The sequence below is a fragment of the Octopus sinensis genome, linkage group LG21, assembly GCF_006345805.1.
Source record: "Octopus sinensis linkage group LG21, ASM634580v1, whole genome shotgun sequence".
In the NCBI taxonomy this organism is placed as follows: domain Eukaryota; kingdom Metazoa; phylum Mollusca; class Cephalopoda; order Octopoda; family Octopodidae; genus Octopus; species Octopus sinensis.
The window spans coordinates 23,893,388-23,915,091 of record NC_043017.1 but is presented as its reverse complement, the minus strand read 5'-3'; the positions used below and the strand labels follow the sequence as shown (position 1 = coordinate 23,915,091).

At 34.3% G+C, this 21,704-nt stretch overlaps 1 protein-coding gene across 4 annotated transcripts in view; it reads left to right on the top strand.

The window, feature by feature from the left end:
- LOC115222810 (potassium voltage-gated channel subfamily H member 8-like) overlaps window positions 1–21,704 on the top strand; it is a 196,530-nt gene that overhangs the window by 113,003 nt on the left and 61,823 nt on the right. For all 4 annotated transcript variants that reach the window (XM_036512066.1, XM_036512065.1, XM_036512067.1 and 1 more), the window contains exons 2-3: window positions 6,167–6,394; window positions 10,071–10,196. In XM_036512066.1, the coding sequence (XP_036367959.1) occupies window positions 6,167–6,394; window positions 10,071–10,196 (354 nt within the window). The remainder of the gene's footprint in view (window positions 1–6,166; window positions 6,395–10,070; window positions 10,197–21,704) is intronic.

Genomic DNA, 21,704 nt, shown 5'->3' with positions numbered 1-21,704 from the left:
GATAACTTGAAGAGGTCAAAAGATCTGTCTGGTTGGACATTACTGGTTGGCATAATTACTTTAATAGTATCAATATCATGGATAACACAGCATCCTCAAGTATCTGGTGGACTAATTTTTGTTTTTCATCCTTTGGCTTATTTTCTTCTCTTTAGTAAATTCAATAGGTGTTATCTGATATGAGATCAATATAAGTAGGCTAGAACTGGAGTATTTATGGATTATAGTTACATTTAAATGTTGGAAAATAAGCCTTACATTTAAGCCTAACAGATCAATTTTGTGTGAGGTTGGTTTTTAACTAAACTGACTCAAGTTTCTTCTTTATATGAATAATATCAGTTGGTGAAATTAAATATTTTTGAAAATTAAATTGATACTAATTCTTACAAGGTTTTCTGTTTTTTTTTTTTTTTGTCAGTTTTGAAAGTAAAGGATGGGATTTAGCTAATTGAAATAAGCTAATAATATTACTGATACATTTAAGGTGATGAGCTGGCAGAATCATTAGCATGCTGGGCAAAATGCTTAGCAGCATTTCATCTGTCTTTATGTTCTGAGTGCCTTTCATCTTTTGGGGTCGACAAAATAAATACCAGTTGAGTACTGGAGTCGATGTAATTGACTTATTCCTTGCTCCAAAATTCCTGGCCTTGTCCCAAAATTCGAAATCAATATTATTGTTCAAAGTGATGTAAAGCACGGTAAAAATAATCAGAGATTTGAACTTGGAGAAGGAGGAAACTAAAGCTTTTCGTCTAGTACTCTATTATTTCTGTAAACTCAGCGTCCTTGCTTTATAATAGAATATTAAAACGGTGAATATTTTTGCAATTAGCCAATGATCATTAAAACTATATTTATGCTAATCCATTGGTGAGCTAAGTTTGTGATTTAGTATCCATTCCTATCTGTAACCAGTTCTATGAGTTCAGTTACATAACTATTATGCCCAAGAAAATTTTTTAAATTATGATACACAACCTTATATTGAACTTTGGGACTTGTTTTTAAGTTAAGGTTTATGATTTTGTATCTTACAAAGTTTGATAACTAAATGCAAATATTAAACGGTAATAATTGAAATAGTTTACACAGCACCACTTTTCTGTGATAGTTTGAATTCTTGAACTACTCATGAGGATAATTCTATGAAGAAATTCTCAAAATACATGCATTTCACTTCTCAAGGAAATATATAGTGCTATGAAATAAATAGTCAAATTGTTCATCAAATTAAATATCATCATCATTTAATGTCCTCTTTCCATGCTTGCATGAGTCAGATGAAATTTGTTGTAGCAGATTTTCTACAGCGAGATGCCCTTACTGTCACTAACCCTCACCTATTTTTAAGCAAGATTATATCTTCTGTGGTCAGACACATTTTTTTACCTTCAAAGACTGGAAACAAACAACATTGCTTGCATAATGGTGATACTCGTTTACAACTATCACATGTCAAGACAAGACACACACATACACACAGAGGCTTCTTTCAGTTTTCATCTGCTAATCCACTTACAAGGCTTACACCTGCCCAAAGTGTTATGCACTGGGGCTTCTTAACCATACAGCCATGCCAATGTCTTATATATATTATTATAATATATGATAATAATTATATTGTTATATTTCGGAATGGTCATTTTGCCAGTTTAGCCAATAAAAACGCACACACTATATATTTGGTGTTATTTTGCTTCAGTATTATTTATTTTATTGGCTAAACTGGCAAACTGACCATTCCGAAATATAACAATATCTGTTTCAACACACGACTTCACATAAAAAATCTTGCACAACAAATATATAATAATTATATTATTATTATTATTATAATATATATATATATATATATATATATTCAAACTCTTAAACTTCAGGCTTGTAACTCTTCAAAGAAGTGTTTCTATATAATACATATATTTATAGTTTTGTGGAATTTTCCCATAGGATTTATGTTTAAACTCTCTTAAGAATTATATGCTAATGACATCAGTATTAAACACCGTGAGAAAGATGTACTTCATTTAAATATCTCACTTGATTAAACATGTATATGTATGGTATTGGGGTGGTGTGATGTAATTGCTATAGATGTTTTAATCAATAAAATAATCATGCTTCTCATAATATCTGATAAAGAAAATATGACTGATTTAAAACAGATTAAAGCATTCATCAATATATCTAACCATACTCTAGTTTACGGTGAAGGACTATTATTGAAGAATTCATTGTCCTGTAAGGAAAATTTTCACCTTGACTTTCCAAGTCACTTTGAACATTATTGTGCAAGCTGAGAAATGCTGTGCAGATGTATTCTTCCTTATAATATAATATAAAATCTTTGTGAAAGGCAATTACATGCAAGCATGATTGAAATGTGTTTTAATTCAAAATAAGTTCACATGAGTGTTATCAGCTTTTAGATAGCTCTGAGTATTGTAATACACATCATCGATGATGTAGGTAAACTTTAATGAAAATAACTCAAATGGTCTTGTAAGGAATTCTCACTTGGTTGTAGATTTTGTGAACTGAAAACTTATTTTGCTGAAGTGCTCATCTTAATAATCACAAGAAATCGATAATAAAATGTGTAATAGAGGTAGGTGCAGGAGTGGCTGTGTGGTAAGTAGCTTATTTACCAACCACATGGTTCTGGGTTCAGTCCCACTGCGTGGCACCTTGGGCAAGTGTCTTCTACTATAGCCTCAGGCCGACCAAAGCCTTGTGAGTGGATTTGGTAGACGGAAACTGAAAGAAGCCCGTCATATATATGTATGTGCGTGTATGTTTGTGTGTCTGTGTTTGTCCCCCTAGCATTGCTTGACAACCGATGCTGGTGTGTTTATGTCCCTGTCACTTAGCGGTTCGGCAAAAGAGACCGATAGAATAAGTACTGGGCTTACAAAGAATAAGTCCTGGGGTCGAGTTGCTCGATTAAAGGCGGTGCACCAGCATGGCCGCAGTCAAAATGACTGAAACAAGTAAAAAAGAGAAAGAGAGAGGTAATGCAGAAAGGTTTTGTTGAATAAATAATTGCAGAATCAACAGAGTATCAAGTGGTGGCTTTAATGTCCCCTGGTTTAACACAATCACATAGAATTTCACTGTCTTTAGCTGTTATATTCATTTAGACTAGCTCTCAAAGGATGAGCCACAAATCATCATTTCTTCATTCATTTCCTCAACTAAATAACCACAGATGCTGCTTTTCTTCCTCTGACAAAAGCACAAATTTATTGTAGTATTTGTCTCTCTCTACATTCCGAGTTCAAACCCCACTAGGATTGACTTTGCCATTCATCCTTCTGCATTCAACAAAATAAGTGCCTGTATTATTACTGAAGGGACATTATTATCATACCCTACTCCCAAAATATGTGACCTTGTGTCTACTTAAGGCATTATTAATTTTTAAGGGAGGTTGGTTGATTGAGACATTTGACTCTAAAACATTGAATTCTAAAAATATATATTAGCAACAGAAGTAGTATTAACACCAAAGGGCAATCTTTATATCCAACTTAATGTGGATGTTTTTTTTAGAGTGTTGAATACTGCAGTATTTGCCTTGATAAGTTATCTCATATAGACGCATGGTACATAAAACCACAGACATATATTGTAGCAGATGAGAATTGTCTGCCATGGGCACCAGAACTACCAGATCATGTGATTTCAGTGTACTGTGCAAACTCAGTGACAGATGCTCGTTTGCCAGCTAAATCTATTGGGTTCAAAGCTTTATGGCATCTTGTTTGTTGCTTCATGTTTTTCATTTGTAAAATTAATTGGAGTTAGCTTTGCTTTCTGTCCTTCTAAGATTGATAAAATAATACCAGTGGGTTACTTTCGATTATTGCCATCATTACATTTCAGTTTCTTGTAAAAATAATTTTATGTCTGTGTCAAATATCCCTCTACAGATTTAATTTCTTGTGAAGTTGATCTCACAAGATAATTTTTAGCTGGAATGAGATGAAATGCACTGTTAATATTTTGAATATCATAAACATTAAAACCCCCCTTTTCCTAGAGCAATTCTAAGGTTTCATATGCATATTGAAATAATCAGTTTAATTATTATTTACTCTTTGCCTTTAAATCTGTGGCTTTTTCTTATGTAAGAAAATATTTCAGTCATATGTTTCTGTAGTTCCACAGCACTTTACTTCACTTCACACATCTTGATCTAAGACTGACTCTATATAAAACTGAATCGTCCAACCCATGCTAGCATGGAAAGCGGACGTTAAACGACAATGATGAACAAACCATTTGAATTAGAACTGAAATAGAGAATAAACTGGAAACTGCTATGAAATATTTTAATTCTTTAGTGTTCTAAATTCAGCTCCAATAATGGTCAACTTTATACTCTATTTCTAGGATTGATAAAATAAATATAATTGAAATTATTGAATAAGCAAACTTTTGGGATACAGATTTAATGGTTATGAATTCATTGTTGCAGATGTTTTGATATATCACTGGGCATGCTTCACAAAATATTTTAACCCTTTCGTTACTGTATTTATTTTAAGATGCTCTGTGTTTCTTTTAGTTACTTTAAATATAACAAAGAATTTAGTAAAATAACTTAGTTATCATTCAGCTAGTGTTAGGAACATAAATTGTGACTAAGGTTTGGTGGTAGATTTTAATTCAAAACTTATGAAAACAAGACATTTGTACTCAGAGCCAAAGCCGGTTTCAGCCATGTTGGTAACGAAAGGGTTAAACTCTGTCTTTCATATCTTTGTTAGTAATATATGGCAATGTTGCTGAGGAGGCTACTATTGATAAAATGTCATCATATATTGGGCAGTTCATTTTTGCTTGCTTCACAGTATTGAATAATATGTTGAATATACAACTAAATACTGGGCTTATGAGTTTAAAAAACCTACTGGAAACTGGCATGGCTGTGTGGTTAAAAGGTTCACATCCAAACCACGTGGTTTCAGGTTCAGTCTCACTGTACAACACTTTGGGTAAGTGTCTTCTGTTATAGCCCTAGATTGACCAAAGCCTTGTAAATAAATTTGGTTGACAAAAACTGAAAAATCATGTGTGTGTGTGTGGGGTGGGTGGGTGTCTGTGTAGTATTTGTTCCCCTCTGAGATCTGTGAAAGCTACAATGAGTGATGTTGTTGTCTCTTTTGTCATTAAATCACCCACTTGCTTTGTGCCTTTGAAGATGTGAGAAAGAAGACATGAAAACATCTCTTATTTGAGATATGAGGAAGGGTTAGTGATACAAAAAGACATTTGGCTGTAAAACAATGCCCCAATAATATATTCATCTAACCCATGCTATTATGAAAAACGGATACAAAACAAATGAAAAATCATATAAATATGTGTGCGTGTGTTTCTTGTCAACTAAGCTGACAACAGAGCATAAATGCAGGTCTGGGCAAAGGATAGAATAGGGGCCAAGAAAGGAGCATTTGCCCTGTGTCCTTTTCTCTTTGAGTGGATACTTAATTCTGCTTTAATTCACTTTAATTATGGGAAATAGATATCAGATCTTTTGAGAATGTTTTCAGCAATAGATTACATCATATACAGGTAAAGGATTGAAGTCTGTTTCCCTTCACACATGACAGCTTTGAGCTACAACCAAATTTATAACTTATTAGAGCTCTTGGAAATAATATTTATCTCTTTATTTGTTAACATTCTGAACTTGAACAACTGAGAATGCCTGAGAGACTTGCATGGTGTGGATGTGGGTTTCTTTAAAACTAAACTGGATCTCTTCTTGTCGGGGGTCCCAGATGAACCTACCTCACGCCAGGAGACACAGATGCAGGTAGCGGCATCGAACTCCCTTGTTGACCAAGTGCCACGTATCAGAGGTGGATTCACATATTAGTGTAGCTCATTCAGCGGTGGTGCCCCAGCATGGCCGCAGCCTTTGGGCTGAAACATTTTTAAGGATTTAAGGAACTGGCCTACATATTTTCATTCAAAGTTATTGTTGTTGACAAATCATCATTTTCCTGAAGTGAACAAATGAGAGTGAGGCATACATTATATGCCTATCGGTAGAAATCAAGAAAGCATGAAAATCTTTGGGTGTAGCTCACTATAAATTGTACTAATCCTTTTTTATTTATTTACTATGTTCTTTTTTTTCTTTTTCCAGGTAACTTTGTACTTGGAAATGCAAAGTCTGATGGGCTACCAGTTGTGTACTGCTCAGAGGGATTCTTTGAGATTACTGGCTTCCGACGAAGTCAAGTCATTGGCAAGCGGTGTAGTTGCAGTTTCCTCTATGGAGCCCTCACAAAAGAGGAGTCAAAGCAAAAAGTTGAAGATGCTCTTATCTATCAACAGGAAACAAAAGTCAATATCTGCCTTTATACCAAATATGGTAAGTGATTTTTTTCCTTACAGTTTGAAATATTGATATTCATTTGATTGGCTTTCTTAATTAAATCATATCTACATTGTAATATAATTTGAAAAAATAACTTCTAGAGTATTCTACATTGAATTCTTACCTGAAGGAAGTCAGTTATGAGACAATTGTCAAATAAGATGGATTGATTCTCATTTTTAGATGTTTTGTTTTAATATTTGCATGTTGTCTGTTTTTTATTTTCTACTTGTTTCAGTCACGAGACTGCAGCCATGCTGGGGCACTGCCTTGGAGAATTTTTAGTCAAATGAAACGACTTCAGGATTTATTTTTTTCAAGCCTAGTCCTTATTCTGTTGGTCACTTTTGTTGAAATGCTAAATTTCAGGGAATTTAAACACACCAACATCGGTTGTCAAGTGGTGGTAGGGGACAAACGCAGACACAAAAGCACACACACACACATATAGACACATACGTACATATGTACATGCATACATACATGCTTATATAATACATACATACATATGATGGGTTTCTTTCAATTTCCATCTCTGAAATCCACTCACAAGGCTTTGGTTGGCCCAAGTCTATAGTAGAAGACACTTTCCCAAGGTGCTACACAGTGGAACTGAACCTGGAACCATGTGGCCAGGAAGCAAGCTTCTTACCACACAGCCACGTCTGAATTTTCACTATTTTTCTCAATTGGTCCTGAGAATTACATTATCTGGCCATTGTTTTTTAACTGAAGTCAGCCTTAATCAAGCAGGCTTATAACTAAAAGCATCACAGCTGCAATCATCCTATGTTTCTTTTTATCTATCTAGAACTATATCATCAAATGTTTCTTTTTTTTTAAGTCAGTAGAGATTGATTTGTGGGAGATTTTGTTACTATTTTAGTGGGTTGAGCAACCATCTAGCGGGGAAGGGTCTATCATTGTGTTGTGTGTGTGTGTGTATGCATGTACTTGTATGTGCATAAACACGCACACACACATTGTCTAGAGTAGTAAATGGTAGTATTGGTAGACTTCCAGACAAAATACCTTGTGATATTTCATTATGTATCTTTGCATTCTGAGTTCAAATACCACCTGAGGTGAGTTTTCCTTTTAGCAAGGACCAGCTTGAGATAATCAACTATACCCTTGAAGGCAATACTTCACATAAATCAGTTAAAAAATACCCTCATTACAATTGTATTTGCAAACAGAGAGACATACAATAATTCATTTTTTTGTTAATTAATATAAATTATTCATTTAAGAAGAAACTATTTGAATATCATAAGACTGATGGTTAAGAAGTATTTTGCTAACTTCAAATCATGGTTAAGATCATCTGTCTGTCTGTCTATGGTATGGCTGTGTAGTTAAGAAGTTCACTTTGGAACCACGTGGTCTCAAATTAGGTCCCTCTGTATGGTTCTTTGGGGTTGCTGGGGTCAACTTCACTATGCATCTTGGGAATATCTTCTATTTTTTATGGTTGTCCTATGCCCAATGAGTGAAATTAAGTTGATAGAAACTGTCTGGATGCCTATCAAATGGACTGTAATTCAAAGTGTTAGCCTTGTCACACACAGTCTAATGTTATTTCTGCTTGAGAATTATGTTAAGGAGGCAATTATCTGCGAAATACTCAAAGTTGCACTATGATTCAATGAGCAAGTAGTATTGTTGAGTGTGTGTGTGTGAGAGAGATTTTTGTTAGAAGGTTGCAGATCATGAAATACTTGAAAATTTTTTGTATGTCTATGGTATGGCTGTGTGATTAAGAAGTTCACTTTGAAGCCCAGTAGATAAATAAACCCTTTTAAAATTAATAATTCAGCATGAAAATGAAAATAATCTATCAAAGACAATTTCGTTTTTTGAGCAGGTATGTGTAAAACAAATTTAATCTGCCTGTATATTATTTGTACATCATGATGTAGGAAACCTCTATAGATTAAACAGAATCTGTACTTTATTGATTAATCAAATGTCATATTACTTCATCAAAGGCCTTTCGATAGAATGTAGCACACCCAACGAATGATTAAAGAAGATCAGACTTGATAGCAATGACTTTCAACTAATTACTCTCCTGAACTTGTGACAAAAGATAGATATCAGTATTTTACAAGAATATACTCTCTCTTTTATTTTACTCTTTTACTTGTTTCAGTCATTTGACTGTGGCCATGCTGGAGCACCACCTTTAGTCGAGCAAATCGACCCCGGGACTTATTCTTTGTAAGCCCGGTACTTAGTCTATTGGTATCTTTTGCCCCGAACCGCTAAGTGATGGGGACGTAAACACACCAGCATCGGTTGTCAAGTAATGCTAGGGGGACAAACACAGACACACAAACATATACACACACATACATATATATATACATATATACGACAGGCTTCTTTCAGTTTCCGTCTACCAAATCCACTCACAAGGCATTGGTCAGCCCGAGACTATAGCAGAAGACACTTGTCCAAGATGCCACGCAGTGGGACTGAACCCAGAACCATGTGGTTGGTAAGCAAGCTACTTACCACACAGCCACTCCTGCGCCTATCAGTTAAATTTATAAATTTAACGCCTATTTATAAATATGAAAAGAAAAGTCAACTACAGCTCCTTACTGTGTACTGTCTTCTTACCTTGTCAATATGTATTTCAAATACATATTTAAAGAGATAATGTAAAAATGATTCTCATAAATGTGGGTGGAAGGTCTACATTCATATCTCACTGTCACCACCAACACACACACAAAAAAAATGCTAATTAGTGTAACAGAAACTATGTTTGGGATTTGGTTTGTTGAGATCTTACTTCTCCTACAACAAGAATTTCTTTTGCTTTATTATCATCGTCTTTGTTTTAACATTTACTTTTCCATGCATGCTTGGGTTAGATGCAATTTGTTGAGGCAGATTTTCTACAGCTGTATACCCTTCCTGTCACCAATCCTCACCTGTTTCCCTAGTCTGTCTAAAAATGACAACCCAGACGTTGTTACATGGTGAGCTGAAAACAAATGACACCATTTGAATGAACCTTTTGCTTTTCAAAGCTCATATAACATGTCAAGGCATGTCAAGAATATTGGACATGCTTTTTGCAGTTGACTGCAAGCAAAGAGCACTGCCTATATTGTTGTTTACAGTCAGTGAATACACATGAAGATGAGAGGAATTGCGAACTTACTCATACAAACATGATCACAAACACATATATACATACATGCACACTGACACATATATACATACATGCGTGTGCATGCACACACACACACATATGTATGACCACTTTTTCAGTTTCTGTCTACCAGTTTCACTCACAAGGGTACTGGTTGACTTGTAGCTGTAGTATAGAATGCCAGCAGACAACATCCATGCTGTGAGATTGAAGCCCTAACCACTTGGTCCCAAGCAAACTTCTTAACCATACAGCCTTGCTCTGGTCAATGAATTGTTAATTTTTCAAATAAATTGTTTGATTTTCAACTTAGAAAAATTCATGGCTTGCTACATGTAGTATGTTAGTGTACACTTTTGTTTTTTTTCATGCAGAAGATGTCTCTGAGTAACTTTTCATGCTCATTCTTTTGACAAATATTATCATTGTTATTCATGGAAGTATATGACTTCTCCTAATTCTCACTTGACAGTGATAAAATATTATAACCTGTCTTTTCAGGAAATCCATTTTGGTGTCAGGTGGAAATCATTCCAATCACAAATGAAAACCAAGAAGTAGTTCTTTTCTTAGTATCTTTTTACCAGAACATGCCAAAGGACCAAAATATAGAATCCGAAATCACAGGTATTTATAAGAATTTTCTCAAATTTTCAGTGCACCATATCTCAGTGTTATCTACAACCTTGGTTTGAAGGTAGAAGACAAAACAATACAAATGTATGAAAACATTAATGGACTAAACAGAACAGGACGAAACATGGGATGGAGAGTTGCTGAAGAGGTCACAAGATGCATGATGCAAGATGTCAAAGGACACTAAAATAATAAAAATAATAAAGCTGAAGTGAAAACCAAGTATATATATGTGTGTGTGGTTAATTGGCAAAAATATGAGTATCCCCAAATATAACCAAATATTAATAGTTATTTGAAATCTGAATTTTATATAAGGTGTATTCTTAATTTGAAGATTAATCAAATTGATTTTGAGGAAAGGGCACTAATAATGAGACATACTAACACACAGCCTGTTCTTAAATGGTCATTAAAGTCTGGATGTTTGATTTGGTCATAAATTCAAATCTCCACAACCATCACCATCACCACCACCACCACTCTTCCCACGACCACTACCACCAATGTACTGATTCTTTTTCATTATCCAGTTTCTCTCTCAGCTTGCACATTGCTCTTCTTACATGTTGATATTTAATGGTTTAAACTTAACTAATTTCTCTCCATCCCTTGCAAATCTATATTTAATGCTTCTCTCACCATGATGCTGCATCATATTTCTTATTCATGCTTCATACAGTCTACCTTCCGCACACAGAAATGCAGAGAAACCATTTAAGAGCAGAGGAAACAGCTCCTCAAGCTTCTTCATACCTTTTCTTACTCTAGTTACAATAATCACATTATAATGACTTTCAGCGCCAATTTACACCACATAGATTATAGAAACAGTTGTTGTTGTTGTTTAACCCTAAGGCAACCATGAGTAAGCAGACTTATGATCAAAGGCCTACTAGCCATCAACATCCTTATTATTTTCAGGCCAGAGTATTCAACACAGCTTTCTTTTTAAGTTTTAAGAGAGGTTTGACTGTTATCTCTAGATGGCCAAGCTACCACATGAATGCTCTCTAGCTGGCTTCAAATAACAGATATTAGAATCTCTCTACTATGATCCGACCTAACAGTGCATAGACTTCATTCCATGGGTTCTGTTGTGAAATTTAAAATCCAGGTTTCTTGTTAACCTGCAGTGATTTGCATATCTTGTTTACCTGTTGATTATATTGTATATTCAGTATTAGTTCTTACCTACTCCTTTTTTGTGTGTGTACAAAAGTATTCTTAGATGACAGTGAGATCTTGTGCCTTTTCTCAGTAACTAACACTTTGGTGTTTGCTATTTTGAATTTTAACCTTTTGATGCTTGACCATTCTTCTAGTTTGGGAATGTTTACAGCTATTCCTTGACAACATCTACAATGAGAACTGGGCCATCAATATAGAAGATAGTAAAGTTGTTATTGCCCCAAGAACTACAGTGAATAGGACAAACCTCGTGGTTGAAGGAAATAATGACACAGGGGAATACTTTGCATACTAAATGCAAATACAATAGGATCTCACATAAGTAATACATTGATTGGTAAAAATAAACTAACTGTGATTATCAAAGAAATTAGTTGACATAAACTCTCACTAGGGAATATCTTACAAACAGTTATGTTGTAAATTGTGCAATCAATTTGTTGCTAATATAGACTGCATTCACTGCGCCATCAAACGTAGCTTCAACTGTTTTCAAAATCCATATGTAAATAATAGAGAGTTGTTTATTTTCTGTTAAGGATGTATTTTGTACTTGCCCCACTAGAAATATTATAACTGAGGTTTTAATTCCGAAGTGCACTGTATCAAAACTGACCTTATTTTGCACTGAATTCACAATGAATCTCTCAATTTCTTGAAGCTCTGTAATTGCTCCTTTCCAATATAACCCTTTTATTCTTATAACAGTTTATAATGATACTACCTAATTGGAGATAATACCTTCTTGCATTATCTAATTAACTTAATAACTAATATAGAATCAATATGTAACTATGCTTTAATTATCGCTGATTGACTAACAGTTCTCTCTACTGCCATAATAATTACCTTATTAACTATTTGTCAACAAACATCTATTGTTGATCTCTGTGGTGGCTTAATTTCAATACTATCTCAATTATATTCCTCTTTCCACAGTCTTTCTTAATGACACTGGTGTCTTGTTGTTCACCATGCATTTTTATATTACCTATTCTTGTCCCAGTTTTTCCATTTATTGCAAGCTCATTGCTTAATGCTTATACTTCTATTCTAATGCTTATACTTCTGTCTCCATACTGTTTCATCACTGTACCATCTACTGATGGGTAGTGGCTCTACACCACTCACAAGTCTGTTTCTGTGACTGTGACTAGTATTCACAATAATACTGTTTTGGACATACATCCCACTCAGTGACATTCTTTTCCATATGTATTTAATTCATCACATCCTCATAAAGAAGAAATTCCTATTCATCTTGTCATTCTTGGCTAGATAAACCTGATGTCCCCTTAATTTTCCCCAAGCACTTTTACATTGCTCCTTGTTATCCCCATGTTCCTACTTTTAGCTGACTTGTTGCTTAATTCTTATATTTCTACTTCCTATACTGTTCTCTCACCATGTTGTCTAGAAATGGGTCATAGTTGTGCACCGTCTACAATAATTAGTTGATCTGCAGCTTACAATAGGTTGTCTTTAAAACATCTTTAACTGTCCTCCAAATTATATCTCATGAACATCCAACTGTTTGTCAGAAAATTTTCTAGATAATAAAACTGTTATAAATAACAAAGTACCACATTAACCCTTTAGTGTTTCAACTGGCCAGATCCAGCCTCTCACACTTACCCTACAATATCATTCTAAAAATAAACAATCACATCATTGAAATTTTAAAGCTATGAGATAATGCATGATTAATTAAAAACAATATGAATAAATAAGTTTCACATTTGACAGAGTTAATATTTTCTCACGTCTTAGAAAGTGGATTTAGAAAGGGCATCTAAGTGTGAAATATTATTAAATTGATTAAAGAGACACTTCACTTGTAAGAAATTAAAGATCTGAACAATACTTTCATAAAAGGAATAAAATGTGTTAAATAGCAGCATATTGGCAGTAGTTATTATTGTAGCTGGTTGAACAGGCTGTGAGTTTGCAGGAATGGTTTAACTTATTTAGTCTTGGTAATCATTACGTTGGCTACATCTCTTCCAAACTCTGGGTTAAACACTTTTCTCAATATTTTCTTCCCAGAAATGTGACATCTGAAATTCTCTCTCTGCCAAATAATCTTCATTTTCTCTACAGGCTTCAAACCTCAAAAGTTCAAGTTAAACATACAACTGCATTAACCTTACCAGTCTAAGAAGACCTTCAAATGTTATGTGGAATGTCCCTCTTTCTTGTGATAGAATATATAGAATATATATATCTTACAAAGTTTGGCATTTTGCCTCATCAAAAGAAATCATTATTATAACTGGTTGAAATGTTTGCTTTCAAAGAAGCATAACAAAAAATACGGATTATGTTCCATTCTTTCTTTACTAAAGTAAGAAAAATCAGTGATAAGCGAGGACACAAACTGTGATTCTACAATTTCATGATAACATCAGTCTAAACTTCAGTACATAGCCAGAAATGGTTCTTGTAATGAGAGTCAAAATAGCACAAGTTAAACTTAGTATGCTGAAATATCTCTCAGAAAAAAAACTTTTAATAAATGTACTTAATAAATATGTTTACAAAGACTTACGAAATACATTGGTGTTAATCAAAGGGTAAATGGTAATTAAAAAAAAATCTTGCTTTAGAATGAAATGACGTCAAAAATGAAAGTAACCTTGCCAAAAATCCACCATTGCAATATTTTCAGGTTTCTATCATGTCTATAATGATACTGAGACAAACAAAAATAGCAAAAGTAAAGAATTTCTATGCCACGTGCAATGTATGTTACCTTAGCTATCAACATATTTATCTTCACTTATAGTAATTTTTCTAAAGATATGTGTTGGGCCCAATAAGGAAACTGCCACCTATCAAAAGCACATAGAATGAAGGTTAGTGCTGACAGAAGTGTGTGACTCACTAGATTTGGGTAAAAGATATCCTAGCATGTAAATATTTGCTTACACTAAATATATCTTGGGTAGGAGGCTCAGTAATTTCTTCTCTGTTAGATTTTTATACCCTTTTAGCAAGTAATATATAGAAAAATTCAACTGCTGTGTAAAACAGCATACAGGAAGACTGAAAATTAAGTGGGAATGTAATGATTCTTTAGCAATTACTGAAACACACTCCCTCATTAGTGAATTGCTATTTACAAAAACGATTTTCTTGAATGATTGAATCTCAGTTTAAGTGCAATTTGTTAGAAGTTGAGACTCTCTATATCAATACAGCATGTTTATATGTATTGGTGTTTTTTTTCATGTATGGGTGGTTTACCAGCAAGACGGATTCAATTTATAGGCAGTTTGTTGTCAGTAGTAATATTCAAATTATTTTGGGGTAATCATTTTTATTTCGGAGGTTATATCTCTAGAGCAGAGGTCACCAAACCTTTTTTCATGGCAGGCCAAATAACTGTGAGAATGACAAGTGCAAGCCGCATAACCATTTTGTTCAATACAATACAGTGAATACACAAAAAATAAAGACAACCAACATATTTATTTACTAAAAAGTTATCAAAGAAGGCAACGTTAGCAATAAGATATTTATATCACACCCAGCACACACATATCCAAATCTCACAAACTAAGCAGCAAAAAAGGTTGGTGGGATTTGGTGTTTAGCTTTTAAGGTATCATCAATATTTGCTTTGGAATTGCTGCATCCAACCAACAGAATAGCTTTCAAATGTTCATCAGTCAACCTCATTTGATGTGCTGACTTCACATCCTTCATTATTAAAGATGTTTGCACATAGACATAAGTTGTTCTAAACACTGATGCCATACCAGAAGCAAATGAACTCTCAAGTTCGAGGAGCTGTTTCCTCTGTACTTACACAAAAGGTACAGTGCAGCGGCGGGATGGATGAACTGACCACGTGGGCCAAATGCAGTCCATGGGCCATAGTTTGGTGACCCTTGCTCAAGAGGATCATTATGCCAATCATTAGCGTGTACACTGCTTCAATTTTACTTCTTTATTATTTGTCAAATGGTTATCTATTTAATCAACCAACTAATCAATTGTTTGGTTAATCATTCAGTTAATAAATCAATCGTGTTTTGTCAAAGTCCTTTCTTTGCTGTTTGCGACTTCTTCAATGACATTCTCTCTCAACTCCAGGTTAGCTCCTGAGATACAACAAAATCTGTTTCAACACATGAGTTCACATTAAGAATCTTGGAAGCCAAATATAAAATTGAAATATAAACGATGATGATGATGATTTCATAGGTTATTTTCCCAGATATTCACAGTCCCTACTTTTTGATAAAATATATAAAAATGAAGGATATTTGGCTTAACCCTTTAGCATTTAAACTGGCCATATCCGGCCAAAAGTATTCTGCCTGTTTTATGTTCAAACTGGCCATATCTGGTCTCTCACACCAACCCTACAATATTGTCTTAAAAATTAACAGCTACCTCATTAAAATCTCATAACTACAAGATAATGCATGGTTAGTTCGAAACAATGTGGATAAAAAAAGATTAATTTTGGCAGAATAATGCGAACACTAAAGGGTTAATATTGTGAAAAGTCACTGTTTTAAAGTTTGAATTTAGCCCCTTTATCCTCAATAAAAATGTTCAGCTTTAAAAGTAGCTGAATAGTCTTCATCTGGTAAAGTTGTTTATTGTATTTTTATTAGTGTGTTGTTTGATTCTGATGGGAACATGAAAGAAATCTGAAGTTGAGAAAATAAAAATTAAAGGAAACAATACAAGCTGGCATCTGCCATATTCTTTGATATCAAACTTCTCTAACATCTTGGCATATACTGAACTTAATTATCTAACTTTGCCCGATTCATAGCTATTTTGTATCTTTGTTCTTCCTCCAAAAAACCTCAGCAATGTGATTAAATCACTATCTTAGCTTCTCTATGCTCTCTAGCTTTATTCATAAATGAACAGCATTCTAGGGTAAATTTCCACTCTCCATCCATAATTCAGTCACACTATTTTCTTATTTACTCTTACAAGTGTAATCAATATGTACAAAAAAAGATAACCCTAATTGTCAGTTTTGACACTGATCTAAATAATGTCCACATTTTAACTCTTTATTAACAAATCTCATTGGATTATTTTAAGGAAATCCTTTAATTTTTTTTTTCCTCAGTACTAGTGAAAAATAATTTTGGGTAAATATTTAAAGCAAATTATCATCTTAAAATATAAGCATACTCTGATAAAAGTTACTAGGACAACCTGGTTCTCCCTTTTTTGTTTTTTAGTTTACAATCAAATTTAACATTTCTTTTCTTTGCTAATCCAGAATACTCTTTTGTACTTTTTTCTTGCATGCATAGATGACCAGTACTTTGATATAACTCTGCAGAAAGCTGGCAGAATTATTAATATGCTGGGTAAAATGTTTATCAACATTTCTTCCATCTTTACATTTTGAGTTCAAATTCTGCTGAGGTCAACTTTGCCTTTCGTCCTTTCAGAGTCAATAAGATAAGAACTAGCCAAGCATTGGAGTCAATATAATCAACTTACCTTCTCCCCTAAAATTGCTGGGCTTGTGCTAAAATTTGCAACCCACATTACTCTTGGATTTGATGTCTAAACTCATCATTACTATCCTTATTGCCATCAAGGTCATCATAACTGTACTTAGTATCGTTGCATATAAAGTTTATTTTATAAAATCGTTTTCATGTTTACCTTATGAAGCTGAACTCATATTATTTATGATACAATTCATTCCTTTTAGGTTACTAAAATGAATAGTATTAATGTTCTGAAGGTGGATTATGTCAACCATAGGGATATGTATATGAAAAGGGAGTAATTAAATAAATATTGAAAAGTAAATTATAGTATTGTTATTTCTGAAATGAAATTATATATATATATATATATATATATATATATATATATATATATATATAAATGATTTATACCCATTATGTTAGTTTCATTATCATCATCATTGTCATAATTTAATGTCTGTCTTCCATGCTGGCATGGGTTGGATGGTTTGACAGGAGCCTGCACCAGACTTCTGTGTCTGTTTTGGTACAGGGTTTATGGCAGGATGCTCTTCCTAACTCCAAACAACCAGCAGAGTAGATTGAGTGCTTTTTATGTGGCATAAGCACAGGCAAGGTCAGTTTTGGCATGGCTTTTACAGCTGGATACCTTTCCAAATGCCAACCACTTTACATTGTGGACTGGATGATTTTTACGTGGCACCAACACTGGCAGGATCACCAAGTAACTTGCAAGACAAAGATCCTTTGAGAGGAGAGGGGGACATTGGAGGAGGTGATCGTGTGTCAGATGATGAAAGGTTACAGTGAGACAGCAAGACAGAAACAGGTGTCTTGCTGTAGGGGAGGTACATGGTTAACTGTCCAGAGAGAGAGAGAGAGAGAAGAATGAGGACAGAAACAGGTGTGCTGTTGTAAAGGAGATACATGGTTACCCAGCCTGAGTGAAAAGCAAGACGAGAGAGTGGGAGACAGTAGGAGTGCAAGAGAGAGCAGGAGAGAGATGGTGGCAAAAATACTGAACATACTCGCAAGAGACAGGTATCAGAATATAAATGGGATGGTTGAGTAAAAGAAGAGAGCAGTAGATGGTGACAAGTGCCAGGGGCATACCCTTGAGGTACAGAGGTCATAATATAAGTGGCAGGGCATTGCCAAAGAAGCATGAGTAAAGAGTAGGGTGGGGGAATGCAGTGAGTGGTGAAAAACCTGGGTATATAAAGTGGGTGAGGGGCTACTGGATAGCAGTGATACAGTGAGCAAGGCCACTGGATTGAGGAGTGAGAGGTAAGCATAGTGCATGAAAGAGATGTGAGGAAGAGAGGAGATATAGTTTGGTTGGTTGGGGTAGGGCATGTGAAAAGTGGAACACTCAGCACTTCTAGAACTCAGTTCTGCTGATGTGGGTGGGTCTTCTCAAGAACCTCATATTACCAGACACCATATCTCGGTCCATTGTCATTTCCTCCATGAGGCTCAACATACTGAGATTGGTCCTTACTACTTCATCTCCTGTCTTCCTGGGTCTCCCACTTCTGCAGGTACTTTCAGTGATTGGCACTTCTTTATACAGCTGTCTTCATTCATATGTATCACATGTCCAAACCAACGTAGTCTTCTCTCTTGCATGCTGTAATTGATTCCTTTTATGCCTAACTTTTCTCTCAATACATTTGCACTTTATTGTACATGCACACTGATGTTGCATATCCAATGGAGCATACTGCATTCATTTCTCTCCAGTCTATGCATGTCTTCCATATTCAGAGCCCATGTCTCACTACCATAGAATTTAGCTGTTTGCACACAAGCATCATACAGACTACCTTTCACTCTGAGAGAGAGTCCTTTTGTTGCCAACTTCCTCCATCCTAATCTTATTCTAGAAACAATACTTTCATCATCATCATCATCATCGTTTAATGTCTGTTCTCCATGCTAGCATGGGTTGGACGGTTCAACTGGGGTCTGGGAAGCCTGAAGGCTGCACCAGGCAGTGTTTCTACAGCTGGATGCCCTTCCTAACGCCAACCACTCCGTGAGTGGGTGCTTTTTACGTGCCACCAGCACAGGTGCCAGACGAGGCTGGCAAACAGCCACAATCGGATGGTGCTTTTTACGTGCCACCGGCACAGAGGCTAGTTATATTGTAAAATTATGCGACTAATAAAATGATAAGAATTTCTTTATTTTATCCCGTTATTTTGAAATACCTTCTTCTATTGATTTGATTTATTTCTTTTTGTTCATTTGCTGGCCTTTAATTATTGGTGCTCATAACTTTTGGCTTGCAATTGAGCTCTGGTCTTCACCTACCATTTTGATTACTGCAGCTGCTCCTCCAACCTTGCTGACTGCAAATCATCCTCACCTAAACCACTTTGATGTACCATCTTGTCCTACTGCTATCACTTCTACTGTGTCTTGTTTTTCTGTTTCTGATCTAAAATTTTACTCAACTTTTTGCCACAGAACTAAATTTCTAAAGGAACACTTTCTTTTGAAATAAGTAAAACTGAATATTGGTTTCAAATTTTGGCACAAGGCCAGCAATTTTGAGAGAGGGGTTAAGTCAATTACATTGAACATAGTGTCCAACTGGTACTTATTTTATTGACTGCGGAAGGATGAGAGGCAAAGTCGATCTCTGCAGAATTTGAACTCAGAACTTGAAAATGGACGAAATACCGATAAGCATTTTGCTTGATATGCTAACAATTCTGCCAGATTGCCACCTTAATGAAGCTGAATATTAACAATACTAACCATAACTAATTCTTTAGCAAAGTCTAGGAGGACCTGAAAATGCTATGGGGTTTCTGACTTATAAGAAAATACATTAGCATTGTACTAAATCAGTTTTATTTCATGACATTCAGGCATTAAGGTTTTCAGAGTCAAGCATATGAATCTGTATTCTTTTTTTTAATGATCTAACCATAATTCCTCATTTCTTGAAAACAAATATGTCAAGTCACTGGTGTGTATATTAAATCTGACCACGTTCTGTCAGATCTGAACATGAATATGATAACCTGTTGTATTTTGCTGTGGGAGAACGTGTTCTCTCTTCAGACGTTGTTTGTTGATGGTACACTCCATTCAATGTGCGTGTGTGTGTGTGTGTGTGTGCGGGGGACTTTGATGTCAAGAAAGGTGTCTAGTATGTTTGTCTCCTACTTTAACTATTTGTAAATATCATTCATTTTTGGTGTGATGTAAGGTTCAGGGGCTGCTATTCTTCTGTGATTTTCTTCACAGAGGGATAATTTTTAACGATTAAAATTGTCAATGTTGTCGCTATAGTTGGATAGATTTGGCTTCTGGAAGTTAAGTATCATATATTGACAAAGACATACTACTGAAAGGACATGAACTCTTCATTCGTTTGTAGATCGACTGCAACTATCAATGTTTTCTGTTGTACAGTTAGTATTTCGCAGGAAGAAACACAAAAATTAAGTGATATACACAAATTTAAATATGAACCGTTACGCAAGATATTCAAGGTAGCTAATTCTATTATTAAACGAGAAGAGTTATTTCCCTTACCATGGAATTTATTTTTATTATATTTTATAATACGTGCGTTTATAATAATATATAAGCATTCAAATTACATATACTTAACTTTGATTAGGATTGCTGCCAATCGAAAGGATAATTATTTTGGATTCCGAGTGAAATCAACTTTGCAGTTTTGGTTAGAATCACTTAGTAGTTTCCTTGGAAAGCCTAATTATTACAATCTTTTCATTTTCCTCTGTCTAAAGCATAGTCGCTATGCTTAAAATGGTTTTTGATGTTATCTGTTTGATAATTAAAATGCAGTTATCAATTACTATTCTGCTCAAATAACCTCGAGAAAAACATGACTATAATGATCAAATTTCTAAATAATCAGTTTTTTTACACTTCAGTTATCTCAAAAGCTTGGATCGGTTTTGATCAATATTGAAGTGTACAAATAAATTGCTGACAGTTTGTGATGCAAAAACATTGGTATGAATGTAATGTTGCTTTCTCTTTGTTTATTTCAATGGCAATAGGAATTTCTTCAGCAAGTGTATGTAATGAAGCTTAATTATTCTAATGATAGAAATAGCAAAGAGAAGTGCAAAAACTTACTTGAAAATATTGTTACACAGGCATACCTCACCCTGCATCATCAATTGGTTCCGAGAGACACGAGTTAAGTTGAATTAACTTATCTCTTGGCTAGGCTAGGCCGAATTTACTTGTCTCTGGGTTAAACCAATAATAACTATTTCCAGTTCTGTACTTTATTTATGAATACATTTTCAATAATACATGGTTAATAAAAACTTATTTTAAGCTTTCAAACAAATGATTTTTATTTTTTAATACAGTACAATAAAAAAAAATTATCTAAATTTATGAATACAATTTGGCAGTGTTTACTGTATATCGCGGATGCTTTATTTATGAATGCGGTTTGCAATAAGACATAGTAAAATAAAGGCCTTTTTTAAGCTTAAAAAACAAATTCAATAATTATTAATTACTTTGCAATAATAAAAAAAAAACTAAATTATTTAAAATTTACTACATTACATACAATTTGATGATTTTGTATTTTCATGATTTCGTACACTTAGCTACTCTACTTTATGATGTGTATCTTAACATTTACTGTATGTATTTTCATTTGATTTTATATGCTTTTATTCTTATTTATTGTACAGTAATATGATTTGATGTGCTTTTAATGGTTTTGTAGTGATTTTATGATTCCAGTATTTGTGACGGACAGATGTAAAGTCGAATAAAATGACTCCTTGATTTCTATTTTTCCTTATATTATTTT